General features: G+C 28.7%; 2 protein-coding genes across 4 annotated transcripts; both read left to right on the plus strand.

Annotated features, from left to right (window-relative positions):
* The first annotated feature begins 465 nt into the window (after positions 1-465).
* LOC105203799 (short-chain dehydrogenase/reductase family 16C member 6) lies at positions 466-5,005 on the plus strand. The gene is made up of 8 exons (XM_011172705.3): positions 466-878; positions 1,216-1,401; positions 1,506-1,643; positions 1,770-1,964; positions 2,168-2,297; positions 2,364-2,481; positions 3,457-3,582; positions 4,781-5,005. The coding sequence occupies exons 2-8, from the start codon at positions 1,243-1,245 to the stop codon at positions 4,890-4,892; spliced, it is 978 nt and encodes a 325-aa protein (XP_011171007.1). The 5' UTR covers positions 466-878; positions 1,216-1,242; the 3' UTR covers positions 4,893-5,005.
* A 7,511-nt stretch (positions 5,006-12,516) lies between these two features.
* LOC105203800 (estradiol 17-beta-dehydrogenase 11) lies at positions 12,517-22,443 on the plus strand. Of its 3 annotated transcripts, none has more exons than XM_011172707.3 (7): positions 12,517-12,804; positions 18,660-18,851; positions 19,345-19,704; positions 21,025-21,139; positions 21,236-21,320; positions 21,407-21,517; positions 22,043-22,165. In XM_011172707.3, exons 2-7 carry the CDS (start codon positions 18,666-18,668, stop codon positions 22,113-22,115), a joined length of 930 nt encoding a protein of 309 aa, XP_011171009.1. In that variant the 5' UTR covers positions 12,517-12,804; positions 18,660-18,665; the 3' UTR covers positions 22,116-22,165. The 3 variants fall into 3 exon arrangements, with proteins under 3 accessions (XP_011171009.1, XP_011171010.1, XP_025991045.1); XM_011172708.3 differs by having other exon boundaries at positions 12,536-12,836; XM_026135260.1 differs by lacking the exon at positions 12,517-12,804 and having other exon boundaries at positions 18,666-18,851; positions 22,043-22,443.
* Positions 22,444-22,532: the final 89 nt, after the last annotated feature.

Consider the following 22,532-nt stretch of genomic DNA (forward strand, 5'->3'; position numbering starts at 1 on the left):
TATATTATAACCCAATTAATGTTTTATAAATGTTTTTTGAATATTTAAAAAAACATTATAATGAAAAATAAGCATTAAAAAATTTTTAAGAAACTTGTTTGCTGATTAGGAATTACAGTATTACAATATAAATTACAATTTATTAGAGATATTATAATAGAGATAGAGATAAATTATTTTTGTTATTAGCAAAATTTATTTGTAAATTGATATAGTGATTTATCAAATAATATCAGTTCCCGTTTTACGTTTTTTTCAATGCATTTTTAAAAAGTTTCATCTTTATCATAATATATTATTGTAAACATATCAAAGTGCTATATTTTAATTAATAATTTTTGTTGAAGATAAATATTTTAGGCTATATATTACATTCAGATTAGTCACATTATGTATTTAAATGTTTTAAATCAATAAATATTACAGTCGTTAATGTAAATAATTGAATGTTTATGCTTCAAAAAATGTCTAATAAAAGTTAAACATGTTTAGTATTTTGGTAAAATCATAAAAAGTTTTGAAAAAGACATTCTTGAGATGTCTATTTACTGAATAATTAGACAATTTGTTTAAAATGAGTTGTGGATGGCTAAATCACTAACGTTATATTTTTCATTTTTTCTGTTTTGAAAAGAAAGAAGTGATAAATTCCGAGTCGATTTGCGATTTGCGATTGATTTGTAGGTCCCCATATCGGTGTCATGGCTACGAACTGTCATTAATGTGATGATACACTGTTCTTAAACCTGTAAATAACATCTTTCGAGATTTTTAAATAAACTGGTCTCCCCACCGACGACGTTTCGCAGTAATCGCAGTAGGAAGGAAAGTGATCGGCGAATATTACGGTCTGCTGAGGATTGCGTCACAAAATCACGGTGCGTTCGCGAGATTAACGAGCGGATTTTTCCACTCATTTTTTCACTATTTCTATGTGAAAATTTCCATTAGATTCGAACTTTACATTTCTGAAAGTCTTCAAGGAATCTCAATAAATCATGCTTTAAGTAATTTTACAGCCTCGGAGGAATTTTCTCCGAGGAGACATTACTTTCTTCTCCTTATCGCATAATTATGTTTAATTAAATATGCAATTTTTATCTCTTAATTAAATGTGAAATTTTAGATTTTAGTGAGAATGACATTGTAATGAAATGTTTATCTCTTGAAGTTTATTTTTTCCGATTGATAAATTTATGTTTGACACATCTTTAGGCATATTTTTATTAATTCTACTCCAAAATGAAGATTATTCAACGTCTTTTCAAAGACATGCAATTGCATCGATTACTTCTGGATCTGTCTCTTTTGTCGGCGAAAATAAGTCTAGCGATGATAATTGCAACTTTCAGAATGATTGTACCGTGTTCCATGAAACGTTTACTAGGAGAAACCGTTCTCGTAAGCTTGCTTTGCTTTTCATCAAACTGTCCAGAATATTGTAATTACTTTCAAATCTATACATACATGTCCTACAAAGAATGCTTTATTAAAATTGAAATTAGATTACTGGAGCTGGCCATGGAATCGGCCGTGAATTAGCCATCCAGCTGTCTTCCATGGGTTGCATAATTGTTTGTTGGGACGATGATATTGATAGCAATCGTTCGACAATGAGAGAAGTGTCGAAAAATGGCGGAGAGGTAGGAATACATTTAATCTACACTCGAATTGCATTTGACCTTTATTTTTTACTACCTATTCTTTGAAAGCAATTTTGAATACAATCAGGTGTTACCAGAAAGTATAAAATATAACTCTATTTTTAGGTTTACGGTTTTGTGGTCGACGTCTCAAAGAGATTGGAAGTGCGCGAAACAGTGAGGTTGATGAGAAAAGTAGGTGTACCGGATGTAACGATACTCATTAATAATGCGGCTGTATTATACCATAAACCGTATCTGAGCCTTGATCCAGACGACGTGGAAAGGACCTTCAACGTTAACGTACTTTCAAACTTCTGGGTATGCTTATGAATTATAAGCTAGATTATATTTACTTGTTAAATAGATATAATATTCATTTGAATAATATTTTTATTAGCATTTTTATGCAAAATTAAAAATTTATTAATAGTATATTATCTCTTCAAAATTAATTTACTAATTAAAGAACAAGTTTATTAAGGTATAAGATAATTTATGATTTTAATTTTTATTGTAAACAGACGATAGAAGCATTTTTGCCTACGATGTTGATGAAAGGGAGCGGTCACATAGTAGCGATAAGCAGTATGTGTGGCATTTACGGGGTGTCTCAAAAGGTAGCATACTGCTCGTCAAAGTTCGCCGTGAGAGGTATCTCATCGACACACGTCAGATTTCATTTATTTGTAGTAGGACTTTAACGAGTTTGATTTGTAGGACTTATGGAGGCCCTTCACGAGGAAGTACGATTAGATGAGAGAAAACCTAATATCCACTTCACGACGATATATCCGTTTTACGTTGATACAGGATTGGCGAAGGATCCTAAATACAGGTGAAACCGTACTTGAGGATTCGGCTATAATGATAGACGCTACGTGTTGTAAGACATTATAGCGAAAAGGAATTACTCATGAATTATGTACAAATTTAATATACACCTAAATGTAATTATATCTCACGCACGCAATGGTGCTCATCGTGTTATTAATTAAACGAGTATTTTTTTAACGAGTACACATCGACAATATCCATGATGAAATAGCGTTTCCGCGCAGACGTCTTCCGGCCTGGCCGAGGTAATTTACACGCGAGCATTGTATTTACGAAATGAGTCGTCTTTATCCACTGCAACATAGCGTAATTACATGGAATGTAATTAGCGCGCAGTAAATGGAACGGTCGGTGCCTGAAGTCCATGAAGTAATAACGAGATTAGAAAAAAAAGTTATCTATTATTTGCTATCTTCAGCAATTTCCAGCTTTTATATATTTAATAATTAGTATTAAAAGGAAAAGTCTAAGGCCACTTAGATACCGTCTAATGTGTGAAGTAACAACAAGATTAGAAAAAATTATGCGTGATTCGTTATCTACAACGATTTCCAGTCTTCTTTATGTGCGTAATGCATTAACATGTTAGAGGAAACGCCTAAGGCTGTGCACTTGAAAAAAAATCTTGATGTATTAGAATAAAACTTTTACTACGCATCCTTTTTCTCGTAGTGGAAAAAAACTTACGCAGAATGTAACTTTGAAATGAAAATTTAATTAAATAATATAAAATATAATGGCATAGAATATAATATGAAATCAAACGGCCAGATCACAGCGATTAGATTACTCCAAATATAAAGTCGATAGAAAAATTATTATTACAAAAAGACGAGTTTTCTTGTAACGTTAAACATGACACGTACTTTTTTTTATGCGTTACAAATAGTTTTTACTCAATAATTTACTCATTTTATATTATAATGGTAGCATAATAATTGGTCGGGAATGAACTTTAATCCAGAATTAATTGCAGATTTCCTTACATCTTCGGTGTCGTGACACCAGAGTACGCAGCTCGAGAGATAATTAAAGCAATCAGAAAAAACTATACGGAATATTCAATACCGCGATGTCTTTTTTCTTTGAATGCGATAAACAGGTATGTGCTAAAAGTATCAATAATCGCTCAGTTATTATCTATTTAACAATCAAATTTGTAGAGAAGTATTTTCCATATTATACGGGATATAATGTTTGTCTCATTGGAATGTATACGTCATATCTATGTAAGATATACTTTTTTAAACTTTCATAAACTTTCTTTTATGGAAATTTGTGGTGTATACGATGCTATGAGACTCATCGTTCCTTGGAAAACAGAATTGATAAAATTCTACTCAATAAATTGATTATTGTATCAGTAACTGATGATATCATTAGTTAACTAAATAGTAATTATCAGTTACTGATATAGTAATATCAGCAATTTTATTAAAACGTTATATTAGTTCGTTTTTTAAGGGGTAGCTTTTATTATAGTAAAAGCTACATAATATTATATAATATTTTCCAGATATCGTGATGAAATGTTCAAAATATCAAATCAGTGATTTGCGTATGATCTTAAATTGATTTTATTGTGATATTCATTACATTCTTCATTGATTTATGAACCTGAGCGTAAGCGGCACCTAAACGATTAATATTATTGCACAACATTATTGATTGCCTGGAAGGCAAAAGCCTTTGCAATATTGTGTCAATCAAAATTTTTTCTAAAATATATTATGTAATTTGTAAAATATTGAGCCGTCTGTGTTGATACTATTATGCAATAATTTTATAAATGCTCATTTTTAGCGTTAATAAATCCTTCTGGTGAGAATTGATGCTAAATAATGAAACTTGAATAATTTGTTTTTTATAGCTATTCTATTTAAAAATGTTGAGAATTTATTTTTACCAAATTATTTACAGAATTTATTTTACACTAAATTTTGCCTTTTAATGCCTCTCTGATTAATGATTAGATATTGACTGAAATATTCGCTATAAATATTTTGTCAAACGCAATGTTTCTAATGACAATAAGATGAGGTTAAGTCAAGACATAAAACTTGTAATAAGAATTAAGTCAAGAGGATAAGTCAAAGACATAAAACTTGTAATAAGAATTAACTAAATTATTGCACGTTTTAATTAAACGTTATATTAAATCTTCTAAAGGAAGCATTAATAATATTGTATAATACGATTGTCGTCTAGGAGCCGCTTCACACTTAATCCATAAATGTTTACTTCCAATGATTATGTCACGTGGAAACACGTATTTGTCATGACATTTTTTTCTTTTTCAGGATTGTTCCAGAGAGCGTAATGCGTTTGACATTAGATTTTTTAGCAGACGTCGATCGAAAACAGAAAGAAAAAGATGTGATGAATTCAAAATTAGATTTGATAAAAGCTTAGGAACTTTACAATAAAGCTTATATTTATTTATTTTTTTCATTAGACATATGATTTTTAAATAATGTATGAAAATTGTATATAACAATTTGCCATTAATTTAATAAATATTTCTATCTATTTTATTTGTATTTCTTATTCGCGATTAATCTGAAGAGATTTAAAATACATTTAAATAAATTTAAAATGGAATTTACAAAGATCTCTTTCAAAAGGTCTTTCAAAAAGACTTAATATTAATTTAAAGATTTATTATAAGATTTTAATAAATATAAAAAATTTTTAAATTTTGCAACTTTTTAAAACTATTTTCATTACAAAAGTAAAAAAATTTTTTTTTTAATTTTTAACTTCTATTGTATTTTAAAATTTTACCCAATATTAATTTATTTAACACTTTTGTAATCAGTACTTAATTGTTTTTTCTCATTTTGCTAAATTAATATTAAATAAAAGAATTTTGAAACATTGCGAAATATTTGTTCTGGTCAGTAAGAAATATTTTAACTTTAAAATATATTTTAAAGTTAAATATACTTTAATTTATTTTGGATTTAAAATACTTACTAGTAGTAGTAGTAGTAGTAGTAGTAGTAGTAGTAGTAGTAGTAGTAGTAGTAGTGCTTTATTCCCTTTGCAGGGTACACTGCGGACCTCCGCTCCGCTTACAAAATACCTACGCCTAAAAAAGACATTAAAAATGTAAAAAAAGCGCCAAGTATATTTTTTTAAATAAAAAACCAAACTACACCAAACCAAAACTGCAATGAATGAAATCAAATATAATGCCATCAAAAAGAAGTGAAATCAAAAATATTGAAAGTATATTTATTACCGATGAGGTGAAAATCTTTTGACCAAGTTGCGATTGACCACCAGCCACTTACAGTGTTAAACAGTGGAAAAATTCTAGGCACCGGTCGCTCTAAATGACTGTGATCAATCGCAACGTGGTCTAACGGGACACTCCCGTATCAATGAGCAGCAAATTATGTGACAGATAAAATCAAAGATGGGCAAAATCTCTAGCAGCAGCATACTTAACGCGCCCGTTTTTTTTATATAACTAATACCGTTAAAGTTATCTTTTATAACGATTTAGTAATAACGTTATAATTTTTTATAATACTAATAATTATTTAGAACTTAACAAGTACTGTTTTATTATTTTTTGTAATGCTAATAAATCACGAGATTTTTAAATTACTTTATTTGACGATTAATATTAAATGTAATGATAAATATTGTAAAAATTTAAACTAAACTATTCTGTACATTCAACAAGTTTATCTTTATGTTAAGCTTACCTAATAATTTTTCTAATAATTTTTTAGCATACTGCATTTTATAACGTCATTTTTATCAGAATTTGAATTAATTTTATTAAATATTAATGTTATTATTAGAACTATGTTTTAATCAATGCCAGTACTGAAAATTGATTTAATCATTATTTAACAAGTTTTGTAAATAATGATTAAAGTATAGTTTTTTATTTAAAAAAATATACTTGGCGCTTTTTTTACATTTTTAATGTTTTTTTTAGGCGGATTGTTATTTACTTGCAAACTAATGATTAAATATTCTTGTTCCAAGATCAATATTATTATTTGCACTTACATGCGCATTTAAGCACTTAAAACTTTTTAATTCGCGTAAAATGAAGATTACACAGAAAATTACACAGACTCAATTTTCATTCTACAGGAGTGATTTTTTACTCTTATTAGAGTGACAAATTATTCGAAAAATTGTACAAGTACAATTTTCGCTCTTTTGTGAATGTTTGATCTTTGTTAATATATAACATTTAGAATCAAACGCACAACTTTTTTACTAAATTTCTTTTATAAATACATTATAAACTCAATTTCTTGGAATAACTTGTAATTAGATAAGGTCAGCATTAATGAGTGAAACAAGATTAATAAACAGTTGCAGGAAAAAAGCTATTTGAAGAAAATAGTTTCTTATAAGAAATGGAGTAGCTCATTCAATTAATTTTTACTGATTTATACTACATTATACGTAGTAATACTCTAATAAGAAAAGTGTTAATGTATATAAACAGAATATTTATTTTTTTCTATAATTTTAATAAAAAGCGTAATACGATTTCGATTATATTATATTACATCTCAATGTGTAATAGAATGCAACTCGATAAAAATCAGTTGAGAATAATCTTTTCCATTTCATATATGTAAAAACTGTTTTCTTCCAATATAACAGGTTTATTAATTTTATTCGCTTGTTTATTATTTTGGGCGCGTTTCGCTTAACTCTTGCAACACTTGCGAGGCTAAGAGAACTCGATTCTAGGATAACCTTGATTTCGAATTGGGTCACGATATTGGCTCAATTATAAAACCAAATCATATATGTAGAAACTGTTTCCTTTCAATATAACAAGTTTATTACTTTTATTCACTTGTTTACTATTTTAGGAGCGTTTTGCTTAACTCTTGCAACACTCGCGAGCACTATTTATTCTTGTTTAATAAACAGCAATGATGACATGATGCTAAGAGAATACTAAAATATGCCTCTAGCTTGTAGGCAATAAAAAGTTGTTTTTAACAGAATGCTTGATTCAAGGATAACCTTGATTTTGAATTGGCGATGTTGGCTCAATATCACCTCAAGGTTATCTCAATATAAAACTAAATCATGTTTATATTTTTTGTTACAAGTAATTAGCATTTTGGTATTTCGTTTTTTTGAATCATTTCTTAAGAATCGATTGAGTTTACACAATATCTAGAGGCGCGGTCGCGACTCGCGCCTGTGTAGGAGAAGCGAGTCGCAGACTGACCCTCTTTTACGCGAGTCAGCGAGTTCCAAGCATGCGAGATTATCAGATCTCATTGTCAGTAACGGCTGAACCGATCAAGTTCTGAGTAGTCTCAAACGATAGCTTGGCCCCGACTTGTATAATAAAAGGGTTTTTATTTTTCCTCCCCGTGCCCTACGAACGGAGATATCGCAACGCAAAGTCCAAATCTCAATTTTTACATTTAAGAAACGTCATCGTCGCCAAGATTTTCTTGTCCAGTACATATTTTCGACACAGAGAGGCGTTCGCTATTATATTATATTAGCTATATTCAATCAATCATATCATGCACCTTCATTTAACCTGAATAGTAGTTGTCACCTAACGCAACTGACCATTCCGTCACGGCAATTCCGGTGCGAACAATCCTTTAATCCGTTTTCCGCCCGGTTAAGAATAATCAGTACAAAATTACCGTTTCAAAAAAAAAGGTAGGAAAAGGCACCAAGTGTATGTGCGCGCACCTAAAAACCTTTTTTTTTCTGCAACTGGTACTATCTCTGTGTTAATTGAAAAACTTACTATGCCAGCCCATGTCGTAATATCTTGAACTTTAATATACCTTTGTGAATTACAATATTACATTTTATTCCATTTTTTTTTCTTACAATTTTGCCAAGTTGAAATCATGTCTTTTATTACAAAAAAATACAAATTGTTTGATACTGCAAAACGCATGACATCAGTATAAAATTACCTTTTCAAAAAAAAGGTAAAGAAAAGCACCAAGTATGCGTGGGCGTGCACTTTATCTTTATTTTTTTTCTAAACCCAAGTGATATTATTTTTGTATTTTAACAGAAAAAATTTTTTATGCTAATTTAATTTTACAAAATCCAAGTAGTACTACTTCGTACTTTATATTTTCATTGAAAAATTTTCCTATTCTAACCCAATTGGTATGTATTTGATTCGCTAAAACCTAAGTAACAGTGTAAATCGTGTCTTATTACAGAAAAAAAAAAAAATCACATATTGCTTAACTACAAAACGCGTGATATCAGTACAAAATTATCTTTTCAAAAAAAGGTAAAAAAAGCGCCTATGTGTGTTGCGCGCAACTTATTTTGAAATTGTGTAATTTAATAAAAATGATATACGTTTATTAAAAAAAAATGTGTGAAATCTTTTAAAATGCACCTATTATAAAGAGAATATACTTTTTCTACAAATTAAAGTAGTCGTTTGTAATTTTGTATTTGTAATTTCTTTGAAAAACATTCCTATTCTAACCCAACTGGTAGTATCTTCAATTTTTATACAAAACCCACGTGGTACTATCTCTGTATTGTTATTGAAAAATCTTCGTATTTTAAAAATTCAAGTGATAGCATCTTTAATTCACATTGAAAAATTTTATTCTAACCCAAGTAGTATTTCCTTAAATATTGTGTAATTTAATTCAACCTAAATGTATTTTTCCAAAAAATCTTTTAAACAATCAAAGTACTATTTTTGTATTTCCATTGAAAAATCTTTCAATTTTAACCCAAGTGGTTGTATTTAATTTTAATAAAAAATAGTTGTAAAGTTTTTGCGTTTTATATTCTTTAGACTTATTTATTTCGCAATAAAAAAACTTTACATATATTGAAGTTTTTTTGAGAATTTTTTCAGATTTTTAAAAATAGATGTAATTAGATGGACCTTTTTTGCATGGAATGCCCCATATATCAATAAGAAGGTGTAATATATATATAGAAAATTTTATGGAAAAAGTTCTGGTTGTACCGATTAGGTTTTTTAAAAGATTATTTTATTTTGACATAATTTCTTATAAGATATATGTATAATAATATTATCCGCAATCTATAAATCATAACATATACATGTTTCTGTAAACAACAAAGTTTATTTGAAATTATACAAGAGAAAGAAGAAATATATTCATCAATGACATTAATTTAAATATAAGAATGAAATGTAATTAGATTGTGCTCTCAGTACTTAAAATTTAAATGTATTATAATTTAATATTTATTATCTAGACTTGCTTGTGGGAATATTCTATTAGCATTGTAAGGCCGTACAACCGCACGCCAAGGAGATAGAAGAATGACCGAGCAGAACAAAGTTTTTAACGATGCATTTAACGATGTTTATGCATTTTTTTTACTAACTTTATTTATTTCGTCTATATGTTTTTGTACCATCTATTATAAGATAACAGGTATATATGTTGTCTGATCTAAAATTTTATTTATCAAATTTTACTATATTTAAGCAAAATGAAGTGTACCAATATAAACTTTACTGTGTATACTATTACTTATAAAAAAAAATTATAAATACGAAATATTCATTGTATTATATTTGAAAAAAAAAAACTAAAAAAAATTTTTGGATTTCTACCGCATATCAAAAGTGGGTTTTATGACCACTTATGAGTGGGACAACCAAATTGGACAAAGAGCACGAGAACTAAGCACTTATATTTTTGCGTACTCCGTCCTTTGTTATTTCTCTGTACTTATGTATTATGAAATAATCAATCACATGGAATAACCTTTTACACTTTTTATAGAAAGAATAATCAGTTTACGTAAATTGTAATACATCGTTGCGCCATAAAAGCGAATTAAAAGTAGGTATAAACGGGCACTAAACAACGGCGGTATCATTTAGATCAGTGGCGTAATATTCTGTACATTTACTTTAATAAGAATTATCTAATATTTCAACATTAAAAGTTTCTGATTATTGTAAGTAAATTTCCGGTTATATTTGATAAATTTAAGGAAAAAACATTTAATTTGTATTTTTCTTGTTGCATTTACCAGATTTCTAATTTATGCAATCAAATTTTTCTTTCCATGATTGTGAATATAAATATTAGAAAATATTTTAATCATACAAAAAAGATATTGCGTACAATCTCGTTTTTATTTATATCCCTATGTATAGTCAACTCAAGGCAACTCAAATTGTGAAATTTCTTACAAAGATTTTTGCGCAATCTAATTAAATTGTAAACGAAGCGAGCTTGTACGAATTTATACATTACATCAGTGCTCGGAATTAGTGGCACATTTCGAGCCGATTTCCGAGGCGACGCCTACTGTCTCCCCTCGAGCCCCTCACTCCGCTCGTGGGCCGACAGCCGAGCTGCCGGCCGCGCGTCAAATGTTGTGGCTCAGGAGCGTTGAGCGTCCCTTGTAAAAGAAATAGCCTAGGGCCTAGAACCTAGAAATAATTATTATTTTTATAAATAATTATATAAAAATTTAATATTAATGTATGTAATATATACATACAATATAAATAATTATATAAAAATTTAATATTATTGTATGTAATATATACATACAATATAATATACATATATTATAATAATATATTTCCAAAATATATAATTAAAAAATTAAAATTTGAAATTAAAATCTAAACAATAGCTTTCCACATTACCCATGAGGTACTATTGCGAATGCGTTTTTTTTTAAGTGGTTTCCCCAGTAGGCCTAATCCACTAAAAAAATAACTAATTGTAAGATAATGTAAAATGTGGTTTAGCAAAAAAAAAACGCATTCGCAATAGTACCTCATGGGTAATGTGGAAAGCTATTGTTTAGATTTTAATTTCAAATTTTAATTTTTTAATTACATATTTTGGAAATATATTATTATAATATATGTATATTATATTGTATGTATATATTACATACAATAATATTAAATTTTTATATAATTATTTATATTGTATGTATATATTACATACATTAATATTAAATTTTTATATAATTATTTATAAAAATAATAATTATTTCTAGGTTCTAGGCCCTAGGCTATTTCTTTTACAAGGGACGCTCAACGCTCCTGAGCCACAACATTTGACGCGCGGCCGGCAGCTCGGCTGTCGGCCCACGAGCGGAGTGAGGGGCTCGAGGGGAGACAGTAGGCGTCGCCTCGGAAATCGGCTCGAAATGTGCCACTAATTCCGAGCACTGCATTACATTATAAAAGATAATAATTTAGAATATAAAAGATAATAATTTACAATTATGAAAGAGGTTTTTACCTTAAAAAAAAAACATTAATTTAATTATTAAGGTTATGCAGAGTTTTGTTGAAATCTTTATTTGCATACGCGCATTAATAGTACGTGCAATCATAAAAGAAAGGATTTCTGTACTTTTTTCTCACCGTAAACGTGACCTATGTCTATGCAAATGTAGATATTTAACTTTTAATTAAATGCGAGTAACGTGATCAGAATAAAACGTTTAGAAAACGTCATGTTAAACAGATTTCTTCTGAACCAATTTAAATTTTTCTCGTTTATACATATTTATAATCTTGCAGTTTCTATGCAAATAATTTTCTTGGAATTTTTCATCATCTAAAGACCTAATCTTTTACGTAACAAAAGCAAAAACTTTTATTGTTACACGCGTGAACAATAGAACATTATAAAATCTGTAGATATATATCATAGATATATAGATGTATCTGTAGATATATATTGTATTTATAATATAATTTACATAAAATAACATAAAATTTTATTAACATTACCGTTTCTCTGAGGATAGCAGTAAATTGTTTGTACATAGCCGTTATTAAATAATTAAACAATCAATAATAAGATCTTTCCCATTAAATCAAGAATGTTTTCAAGAAAATCTAGATGCATTAACGTAGAAATCAAAGTGGAAAATTATGTTACACATGGCTGGTTAACGATGTATCGGCATCATTCACACGAAGAAAATAATCTGGGTAGAGAAGGAAAGGAGCAAGCAAATGACGTTGGCGAAGGAGACGACCTTGGTTGGGTCTTATACTCTGACAACGGTTCCCGGTATGTTGCAGGGTTAGTCAAGTTCAAGCGATTCGAGCGTTCTGACCGCTTACGTCGCAGTTGGGGAATTGTTTCTTTACGTGTTCCCCACTGTTCACAAAACTGCCGAGAGTGCCGAGTGACTTGGAGATCCAACACGATCCAGTGATCTACGTGTCCCCCGCAGTAACGTTTCGCGCTATAAGCGCATTTCTTCCGTGCGATCGTAAGACCGCCGCGCGCCGTGCTACATGCGGGCTTATAGCGTATATCGTGTGAATTTGGATAATCTGTCAAAATAGGTACGCCAGGATACATTAGCTTCCGTATTTCGGTAAAATTTATCGTGTTTCTAAATATGACTCTGAATAATTTATATTTAATAATTCACTGTTATGTCAAAAGTTATTGTTACGAAAAATTAATTATTTTTTAATTGTTGTGTCACATTTAATTTTAAAGCAATAATAAGAAAGAAGCTAGGGTTTAATAAGCTCTTCTTTCTCACTATTGTTTAAAATTTAACTCTGAATATAGTAGAAAATTCGAAGTGCCTTGTATTTTATTTTTCTTTTGGGCAAAGAAAGATTGTTGACAGCGTTAACTAACATTCTAATTGAAAGAATAATGTTAATGTAATAACAGTACTAATAAAACAAATATCATGCTCTTGTTTTAATAAAATGTATCTTTAATACTTAATGTTATGCATTCGGTATTAATATTATATATTATTTGTTACTACTGTTAATGTTATATGTTCTATTAACTTAATAAATATATTATTAATACTATTAATAAATTAAAATTATATATTGTACATTAATACTGTTAATATATAATGTTATTGTTTTTTGTGTATAAATTCTTTAACCAATCTCTTAGTGCTTTTAACAACATAGAATTTTGATAATAAGAGATTAGACGTGCATTTTTCTAAAATTTTTAATTTTTACGTTTAAATGCAATATAAATATATTTATATTTTTTGAAGAAAAAAGACTTAATATAAACTCGGAACAAAATTGATATCTAGTTGTAAGATATAAATGATTTTATATCATACATCTCATTAATAATAAATTAGAATGGAATAATTGACAAGTTCCATAACAATAAAAAAATCTTATTGAAGTAAAAACATTACGTTCGTCACTCCAGTGTAATTCTATTTAAAACAATTTCTTGTCTGCCTTGATGGATCTCGTAAAGTAAAACTAATGAGATAAAAACCGTTATAAAAAAAGAGGAAAACAACTTTAACTGCCGTATTAATGTTTTTTTCAGATATTTAAATTTACCTTAAGAGTGACATGTTACAAGATAAAAGTAAAAAAAAAAAAATTAGTTTAGAATAAGAAAAAAACATGTTAACGGATTTTTATTGAATAGCAGATATTCGAAAAGTTTGGAAATAATGAAAATATATTGCATTTAACTTAACGAAATGTTGTATTTAATTTAACAAATTAATTAATGGTACCTATGTTTATCGTGAATATAAATAGCTATGCCAGGGTTACAAAAGTAACTGATCTTGCTCTACGTTGCGTATTTACGTGTACTTGAAACGAATGGCTGGAAAACTTACAATTGCCTTTGGAAATAATGTAGTTTCTGTGTAATATATCAGGAATGGTGATGACGTAGACAAACTGGTTTAAGAAAAAAAAAATTATACCTTATTTTTTCAGTATTATAAATCTTTATTCAAATCGATTTGCAGCAGCATACGTAGTCATTACAGAACGGTATTGAATGTAAAAATGTATCTCTGCGAATCGTGAAGGGAGAATTAGCTCTAATGCATGTTGGCGAGCTCTATGCGTTATGTGCAATCGATCGATCGCGCGATCGGGCACGCAGTATTTATTAGTTATAACCGCTTCTTTGTGTTATCGAAAGTGATTTACAAGAGATTGCCTTTAATGTTAATAACACTTTGTTCAGAATTCTCAGGCATGTCGCAATATTTAGCAGTAATTAATGTTTTTTGATTTATCGAAGATATAATCAAAAGAATAAATAAAAAATAATATAGAAAATATAAAAAATAAGTTTTTTTTTAATTATTAATCTACGTTATATCTGATATATCCATTCTAATTTTAACTGTTAATGAGAGAAATACTACAAAATCTTTTATTTTATTAACAATTTAATATGAAATCTTTTATATTCTAGAATTAGAAATTATATTTCGAGTTTATATTAAGCAACTTAACTTTCTTTTCTTCATAAATGAAGAAAGTTACGTGATAGATAATCAGTCTTTATCTTGAGTTATTGTCTTAAGGATACAAGGAAATTCTTAGTGAGATTCGTCTGTACCGTGATATGTTACATAAGAAAACATAGAAGTTTGTTTTTGAAGTTTGATTCCTTAAGACTTTAAAATAAACTTTAGGGATTGACGACCAAAACTCGATATTTTCTCTACTTTTATACATTCATATATTAGACAAATTACTGAAATTAGATTGTACATCGAGTTCCATACGCATACAGAGAAACATTGAAGATGCAACTTATTGCGGCCCTGGCCTGCACAATTGCTTGAATGCGTCATGAGATATGATCGTCCGTCAATCTCCATGCGAAATGCGAAAAAATTTAAATTTCCTTTGACTCAGCCTCAATCAGTAATACGATAATATCGTAATTAGTGCCTTTAAGGAGAATTAAATTTCCTTTATTCTTATCTCTCAGCTTTTTAACATTTCACATGACGATTATCGATACCTTACATTAATAATTGCAACTTAACTCTGTCATTACCATTATTGATTCAACGTAAATTATGACGTTATTAATGACGAATAAACAAAGAGACAAAATCAGACTTAATTAATTTATGCAAATCATATCAATTTATTATTTTTCAGGGAGTGTCATTTCGGAAAGGAATTTTATGTTTACGTGCAGAATAGTAGCTTTTGTTCTTTCTCTCTCGGATATCATGATAGTTATATAACAGGTAGTAATATCTAATTACGGCAGCTAGGTCGAGTAGACGTATCCTATCTGGATTTTGCTTACTCTTACTTCACTGAAAGTGGTGCGCCCAAAGAGAGTGCAAATTATGTAAGAGGAAAAACACCGCACGCTCTACAGATACCGCGCCAGATTTTATGATAGTTATTACGATTGCGTGCACTGTTACTGTGTCTCGCAAACGTTTCCTCATATTTTTGTATTATTATAATGAGTATTTGCTTACATTAACAGATTCTCCATTGTTTGAGTTAAATAAGTACAAAACGACATAATGGCGTGAAAATGATGCTTTAGCGGAATAAACTGTTGACATTTACGAGCGTTGAACTTCAATCGATTACCGTTTTATATTCTTATTACTTCCGTCATACGGTCGCGGGTCGTACCGATTGTTTCATCAAAGTAGTGTGCCGCAAATTGGCCTTTAATTGCGTGTCGGTGCACTTTTAATACTGAAATTATATTGCTTTAAACTATATGTTCTTACAAGGCTTTCTCCGCTGCGTTACAAAATTGTTACAGGCTATTTGTACTCGTAGTTACATAAACGTATGATTAATTGGTACAAAAAGAACAATGGTTTTACGATACTTTTTATTGTAAATTTATATATAAAATTAATGTGGCGTAACAATTAATTTTTTGTAAATTTTGATAAACAGTGGTTACTTTAAGATTTATCGTAATTTTAGACTAGACGTGAAACTTCCCAAGCAATATTATTTGTTTTCCTGCTGTCAAGATTCTGTTGAAATAAGACTCAACCAAAGTTTTATGTTAGTCAAACAGGAAAAGAACGAAATGACAACTTTACGGTTTGTTAAACCGCAGCACTTTAAATCTTCTTGGATTTAGTATAGTACTGCATTACAAGTATCCATATACATAAGTTTAGTTTATCGAGTTAGAAAGTTTCGAATATACTATCCTTCGTGAAAAATTTTAAAATTCTTCAGAGTTTCTATATAAATTTGATAACTTTTTAGAAACGTTTAAGAGTTTTTACAAATTATTGAAACACTTTTCGGAAATATTGAGAAAGAATCTGTACTTTCTTCAGGCAAATTCTTTTATATGCATATTCTAAATAATCTAAATCGTTCTAACATTTCTTATTCTATAATTTCCGAGAACTAAGAAATCTAACGTATTTTCTTTAGAAATATTTATAAATTCTCTTAGCTTTATAAAATATAAGAAAAATTTTAAATATTATAAGATATAATAAATTTTTTATCAAAGTTTATTGATTAAAGATCTTTTATTTACACCGTAGCTGTAAATTGTAATAATATTTTATAATTATAAAATATAATTTTTAATTGCCTACTTGATACAATAATTACATTCTTTACATATGAATTGGTTTCTTAAATGAGAGGTAGTGTTCTATTTTGACTTGACACGCAATTTGTAACTTTATTTTCTTCTTTTTGGAGAGTAAAAACGTTAATGCTAACCTAAACCGTTATATAACACTAACAAGTCTTATAGCGGTTGCATTGCATTTTGCAACTGATTCTGGTTTTCATCATACTGGTCTTTAAGATAGAAATGGAAGCGAACACGTGTATTTCACAGGAATGTAAATGTAAATTAATTTCCGGGTTTAAACGGTTAGCTACATACTCTTTTCAATGAAATATAACTACTAGGAATCGAAGATGTTTGAGCAGTACAGTACTACCTAAAAGTGAAATTTAAATACTGTAGATTTCTTAGGTTTATATTGTCTGAAATATAAAATTAATAAAATGTTACGTAGAAAGTTTAACTATTGTAAAATAACGTAACTTTTAATATTTTTAAGAAAAAGAATATTTATAGTTAATACTTTTCTAATCTTTTTATGATGAAAAATTTTGACTGTGAATGTGCTTTAAAATCAACTGCGGAAAACATAATAAAATAATGAATAAGCTTATAACAGTTTATGCTGTGCAATATTTTGTTGCTAGTTTTAAGTAAACGACTTAAACGAGCAAGTAAATCCAAATTACCTTTATAATATAAATGTTTATTAGAATGTTACTATTATTTGTATAAAAAACTTAATTTAATTTGTAATGCTATTTTTTCATGTTTACAATAACACAAAACCACGATTTTACATAAAAATTAATGCAAACAGAAGATTAAGTAATATTTAAATCAATAAAAGAATTCTGCTCAAATTTTAAACAAATATTCAAATATAATAGGACAAGCAATTTTTATATGCAATTTTTGATGATGCTTTGAAATGTGATACAATAATAAATTTTATTACTGTTGCAGTAAGTTTAAGCTTTACTGAAATATATAAAATAATATTTATTTTTAAAGTACTTTAAAAATATTATATTATAATAAAAAACTATAATTCAAGAATTGAGAGCGTTTTATTATGTGCTGAAAGTCAATAATGTAATATTATTCTCTAAATCTTCTAATTATGTATTACATTAAAAATCATGTAAGGCGGTATATTATGATTAACTCATAGACTTAGAGAATGTTTTTTCTGTCAGGTGGAAAGAATCTCTGCAACAGTTTCTAACGTAACTAAATTTTATTTTTGTTTATTTAGTCTGTTTTCGCGTCTCAATGCGATGATCGTAAATCTTTTGGGGTACTTACTTGTATATTTAGTGCTATATTCTTCATTACCTGCATAGCGGCAGGCATATAGAAGTTTACACGTTACATAATCAACTTGCTAATAACCGCGTAGATACTTTCTCGCGTGAAAAGGTATTGATTTCGACAGAGTGCAAGTATAATTTCTCACGCCTTCTAGTAACGAGCAAGAACGAAAACGATTTGTTTATAAAAAAATTTGTTAGGGGTACTTATAGGCGTAGTAAAAAGAAGATAAACTATAAGTGTATAGACTGTGACAACTCTAGTGGTCATTTTGAAACATTAAAATAATTTAAACAATATTATTATAGGATTTCAATGAATATTACTGACATTTTAACAAATATAGTTTTATTATTTATCAAGATAATAATAATAATAATTACATATACGTTTTAAATTTTAATAAATAATTACTAAATAAAAAATGTAGCAAATAATTTATACATTTTATTAACTCATACATTAAATTTTAGATAAGAGTTATTAAATCGAGACATTATAATAAAATAATTAATTTGTGTTAATTGTTTTGCAGTGAACGATGCTACGAGTTAGAGACGATTCACTGATTAAAAATTCAACAACAGGCTTTTCGCTTAACCTTTTATTGTATCTCAGTGCCGAATTTCTAATTGGAGCTGTCATCGCTAGTTTCTTAGCCATCCTCAATGTCATAAAGTCTTTTCTGCCAAAGCCACCAAGAGATTTAACTGGCGATGTAGTTTTAGTACGTAAACTTTCTATTTATATATTTTAAATTGTATAATTAATACAGTATTTTTATAATTGAAGTTAACGATTTAAATATTTAAACACTTCTAGTTTTTTTTTGTAAAATATGATAAATATTTTTTGTTAGAATTGAAAGAACTAGAAAAAATTAATTTTACATGTAAATATAATTAAATATAAATATTAACGTAAAATTTATTTTCTCTCTAATTTTTTATCTATCACGAATTAATTAGATTGTTCAACAAAAATGCACAAGAACAAAAGCAAATGTTTTCTGTAATTTTTTGGATACTGAATTGATAGCAATTTGATAAACGGAATTATATTATTCAGCAATTAAAAAATTCTCAAAAAACGATTACCTTCGTTCTTGTGTTCGATAAAATATTTTTTTGTTAAACAGTGTTATAAATAAACCAGTTTAAAAACTATTCTTTAAAATGTAAAATAATGTTTTCTCAGTAAACAAATGTTTCCTGTAACAGATTGCTGGGGCCTCGTCGACCTTCGGCGAGTCTCTCGCCGAGGAATTCGCGAGGGGTGGATGTTCTGTGATCTGCGTGGATAACGACTTTAGATCCGTGGAGGAGATAACTGCAAGGTTAAAATCGCGGTGTAATAAAGTGAAGGGAATCGGGCCTGACCATAGAGAACGCCAACAGGAGAATGTAGGGCCCACAATGGCAGCGTACGGATGTGACTTGTTGGACCGTAATGCCATACGTGAGATCGCCAAGAAGATCGAGGATGAGGTCGGTGGCGTTGACGTCCTAGTGACCTGCGTTGGTCAGCCTTATCAAGACATCTTCGATACAGCCAGTACAACTCTCATGAGCCATTATTGGGTGAGCGTCAGTCAACAGCTTGTGTCCTTGAAGCACTTATATGTCAAGTCGTATTAAATCGCGGTCGGTTGTTAACGGATTAATTCTATCGTTGCAGTGTTGTAGAGTATCTACGGAGAAAATTTTCCTGACCTTTGCTATAAGAACGTATAAATATATGGAATATAGGCTGGAATGATCTATGGACTTAAATATACTTATAATAGAATGCTATACTAAGAAAAGTGTTTGATACTTATCGTAATTGTGATGGCTATAATTGCATAGTAAAATAATTATGATTAGGGGTTTCATTCTTTTATAGCATTTTTTGTAATAATGTTAATAATAATAATCTTATATTTATAGTTCTATCAACTACAAATGTTTTATAATAAATTATCATAATTTCAAATATTGATATAATAAAATATCAAGATAACGATAATAAAAATACAATAAAAATTTTTTTATGTAGTAAATGCAATTATAATGAATACAACTATTTTTTAAACATTTGTTTACTATTTATGTAGTAATAATTAAAAACTGTAATTTGCATAGTTAAAACGATATAAATATATATTGGCACCGAAAATGATTATGAATTAAATACGTAATTGGCAGATAATGTTTTAAATGTTTCTTAAATATTTAATTAAACGTTACAATGAAAAATAAATATTAGAAAAACATTAAAAAAAATATTTGTTAATTGGGTTAAATTATAATAAATTATTTTTAAAATACGTATATAAAATTTACACACACACACACACACACACACACACACACATATTATTAATAAATTGATCGCAAATGATTGTTTATAAAAATTAAAAAAAAAATACAAATCAAGATTGTATAAAACAAAAAAAACTTAACAATTAATTAAATATAAATATGAGAAATAGAATGTAGAAAAATTTTGTTTGAGGTGTTGTTTCTTTCAAGATATTATAAACAATGTTTTTTAAAATTCTGGATATTATTAAATTGTTCGTCAATGTAATTCGTGGACCAACAAATGCCGCGCAATTCACGGGAGTTGGAAATTATATGTAAAAGTCATACTAAAATTATTATTATTAGGCACCAAGATCCGCCGCACTGATATTGGCTTTTTCAATATGTGTGTTTGATTATTTTATTGGTTCTAATTTTACTTATTATTATTAATAATTAATAATAGTAATTAATAGAATAGTACTTTACTTTAGTATTGTAGTTTGATAAATTCCATATAGCATTGTATGGAGGTCGACGTGATCATTATAATATGCGTTTATTATAAGCTTTATTATTAATTGGAAATTTTTTGTCTCTTTTTTTTTATTGTAGATAGTGTTGGCATTTCTGCCATTTATGCTGCAACGCGATAGAGCGCACATTGTCGGAATCATGCCAGTTACATCCACCCAGGATGTATATTTGAGCTCGAGGATAGCAATCGCCGGTGAGCACAGCCAATCACAAAAGCCGCTCGTCAAATCACGCGCGGTAAACAATAAATGTCGTGTCGGTTAATAGCTCGTGATTTATTTACATGTAGGTATGATGGAAACTTTGGGTCAAGAATTGAGTAACCGTAATAATCAACTTACCTTCCTCACGGTTTCACCGACGATAGCACGCAGGTGAGCTTCTACACACAAAAGGAAAAGAGAACAAAGAAAATGCTCTGTTGTTTTCCCTGAAAATAAATCACTAACTTGCATTGTAGCTCGACAAGACAAGAAGAACAAAAAATGGCCCAGGATGTTGTAGAAGCGGTCAGAAGAGACCAGTGCAGTATTAGCATGAATTGGTGCTCGAAGATGATCTATCAAATAAGGTAAAAGAGTTTGATCTAATAAAAGATTAGTCATTACCAAGATCCATTCTTAAGGAATATGTATAAACGCATGGATTAAATATTTCAGGTTGGAATTAATCCTGAAGGAATTAATATATTGTAAGAACATAAAGAGATACAGACAATAAAAGAATAATAAAATGTTTCATCCATAAAATATTTTACCTATAATAATATACATTTTATTGTAAGATATCTGGCTTGACATATTTTTTAAGAACTCGCTATTTGTGGAGATTTTGAAAAACAGTTTATTTCAATATCTCCGTAAAGTTTTTAAAAAATAAATTAAATTGAGTAGTTGTTATTCAATCCAGATTATATTCTTACATAATTTTCATTTTATTTTATTACATACATCTGTTTTTTTTTACTAGTGCAATAACATTTTTGCATCATTGAATCATGTAATAAATTATGACATTGTGCAAGCTGTATCCTTGGCAAATGTAATTCTTGATATGCTGTAATTTTTAATTGACTTTGTGCGATTTTATATTTCAGTTGTGCGATCCATAGCGCAATAACGACGGTCTCACAATGGCTTCACACGCAGGGATGCGATTATTTCTTTTAAATCCTGTTCTTGCTCATGAAGCGTGAAGCATTCCAGCCAGCCACCGACTGTGGGAATTCGCGCTTTCTGTTAACAAATTCCTTCGAGATGGACAGCAAAAACCTTCAAAAGTTATTTGAAATTTGTGCAGAGCGAGCAGTACTTTCCCATGAGTTATGAAATAGAATTATGATTTATAATTCTAATTTGACTCTGCATGAATAATTAATTATTCATATAAATCATCATATATTACAGTATCATAGTACATTATTGTATTGCGTGAAGATGATGCTTCTAGCTTTTAAGAAAATAAACTCCCTTTTAATAAAAATTAAAGAAAAAGAAACATTTGCCTTATTTATTCTTTTTCAAATGGTGATACTTAATTACATGAAGCATTATGTTGTTTAAATATTTGTTTAAACTTGTTTGTTT

The sequence above is a fragment of the Solenopsis invicta genome, chromosome 6, assembly GCF_016802725.1.
Source record: "Solenopsis invicta isolate M01_SB chromosome 6, UNIL_Sinv_3.0, whole genome shotgun sequence".
In the NCBI taxonomy this organism is placed as follows: domain Eukaryota; kingdom Metazoa; phylum Arthropoda; class Insecta; order Hymenoptera; family Formicidae; genus Solenopsis; species Solenopsis invicta.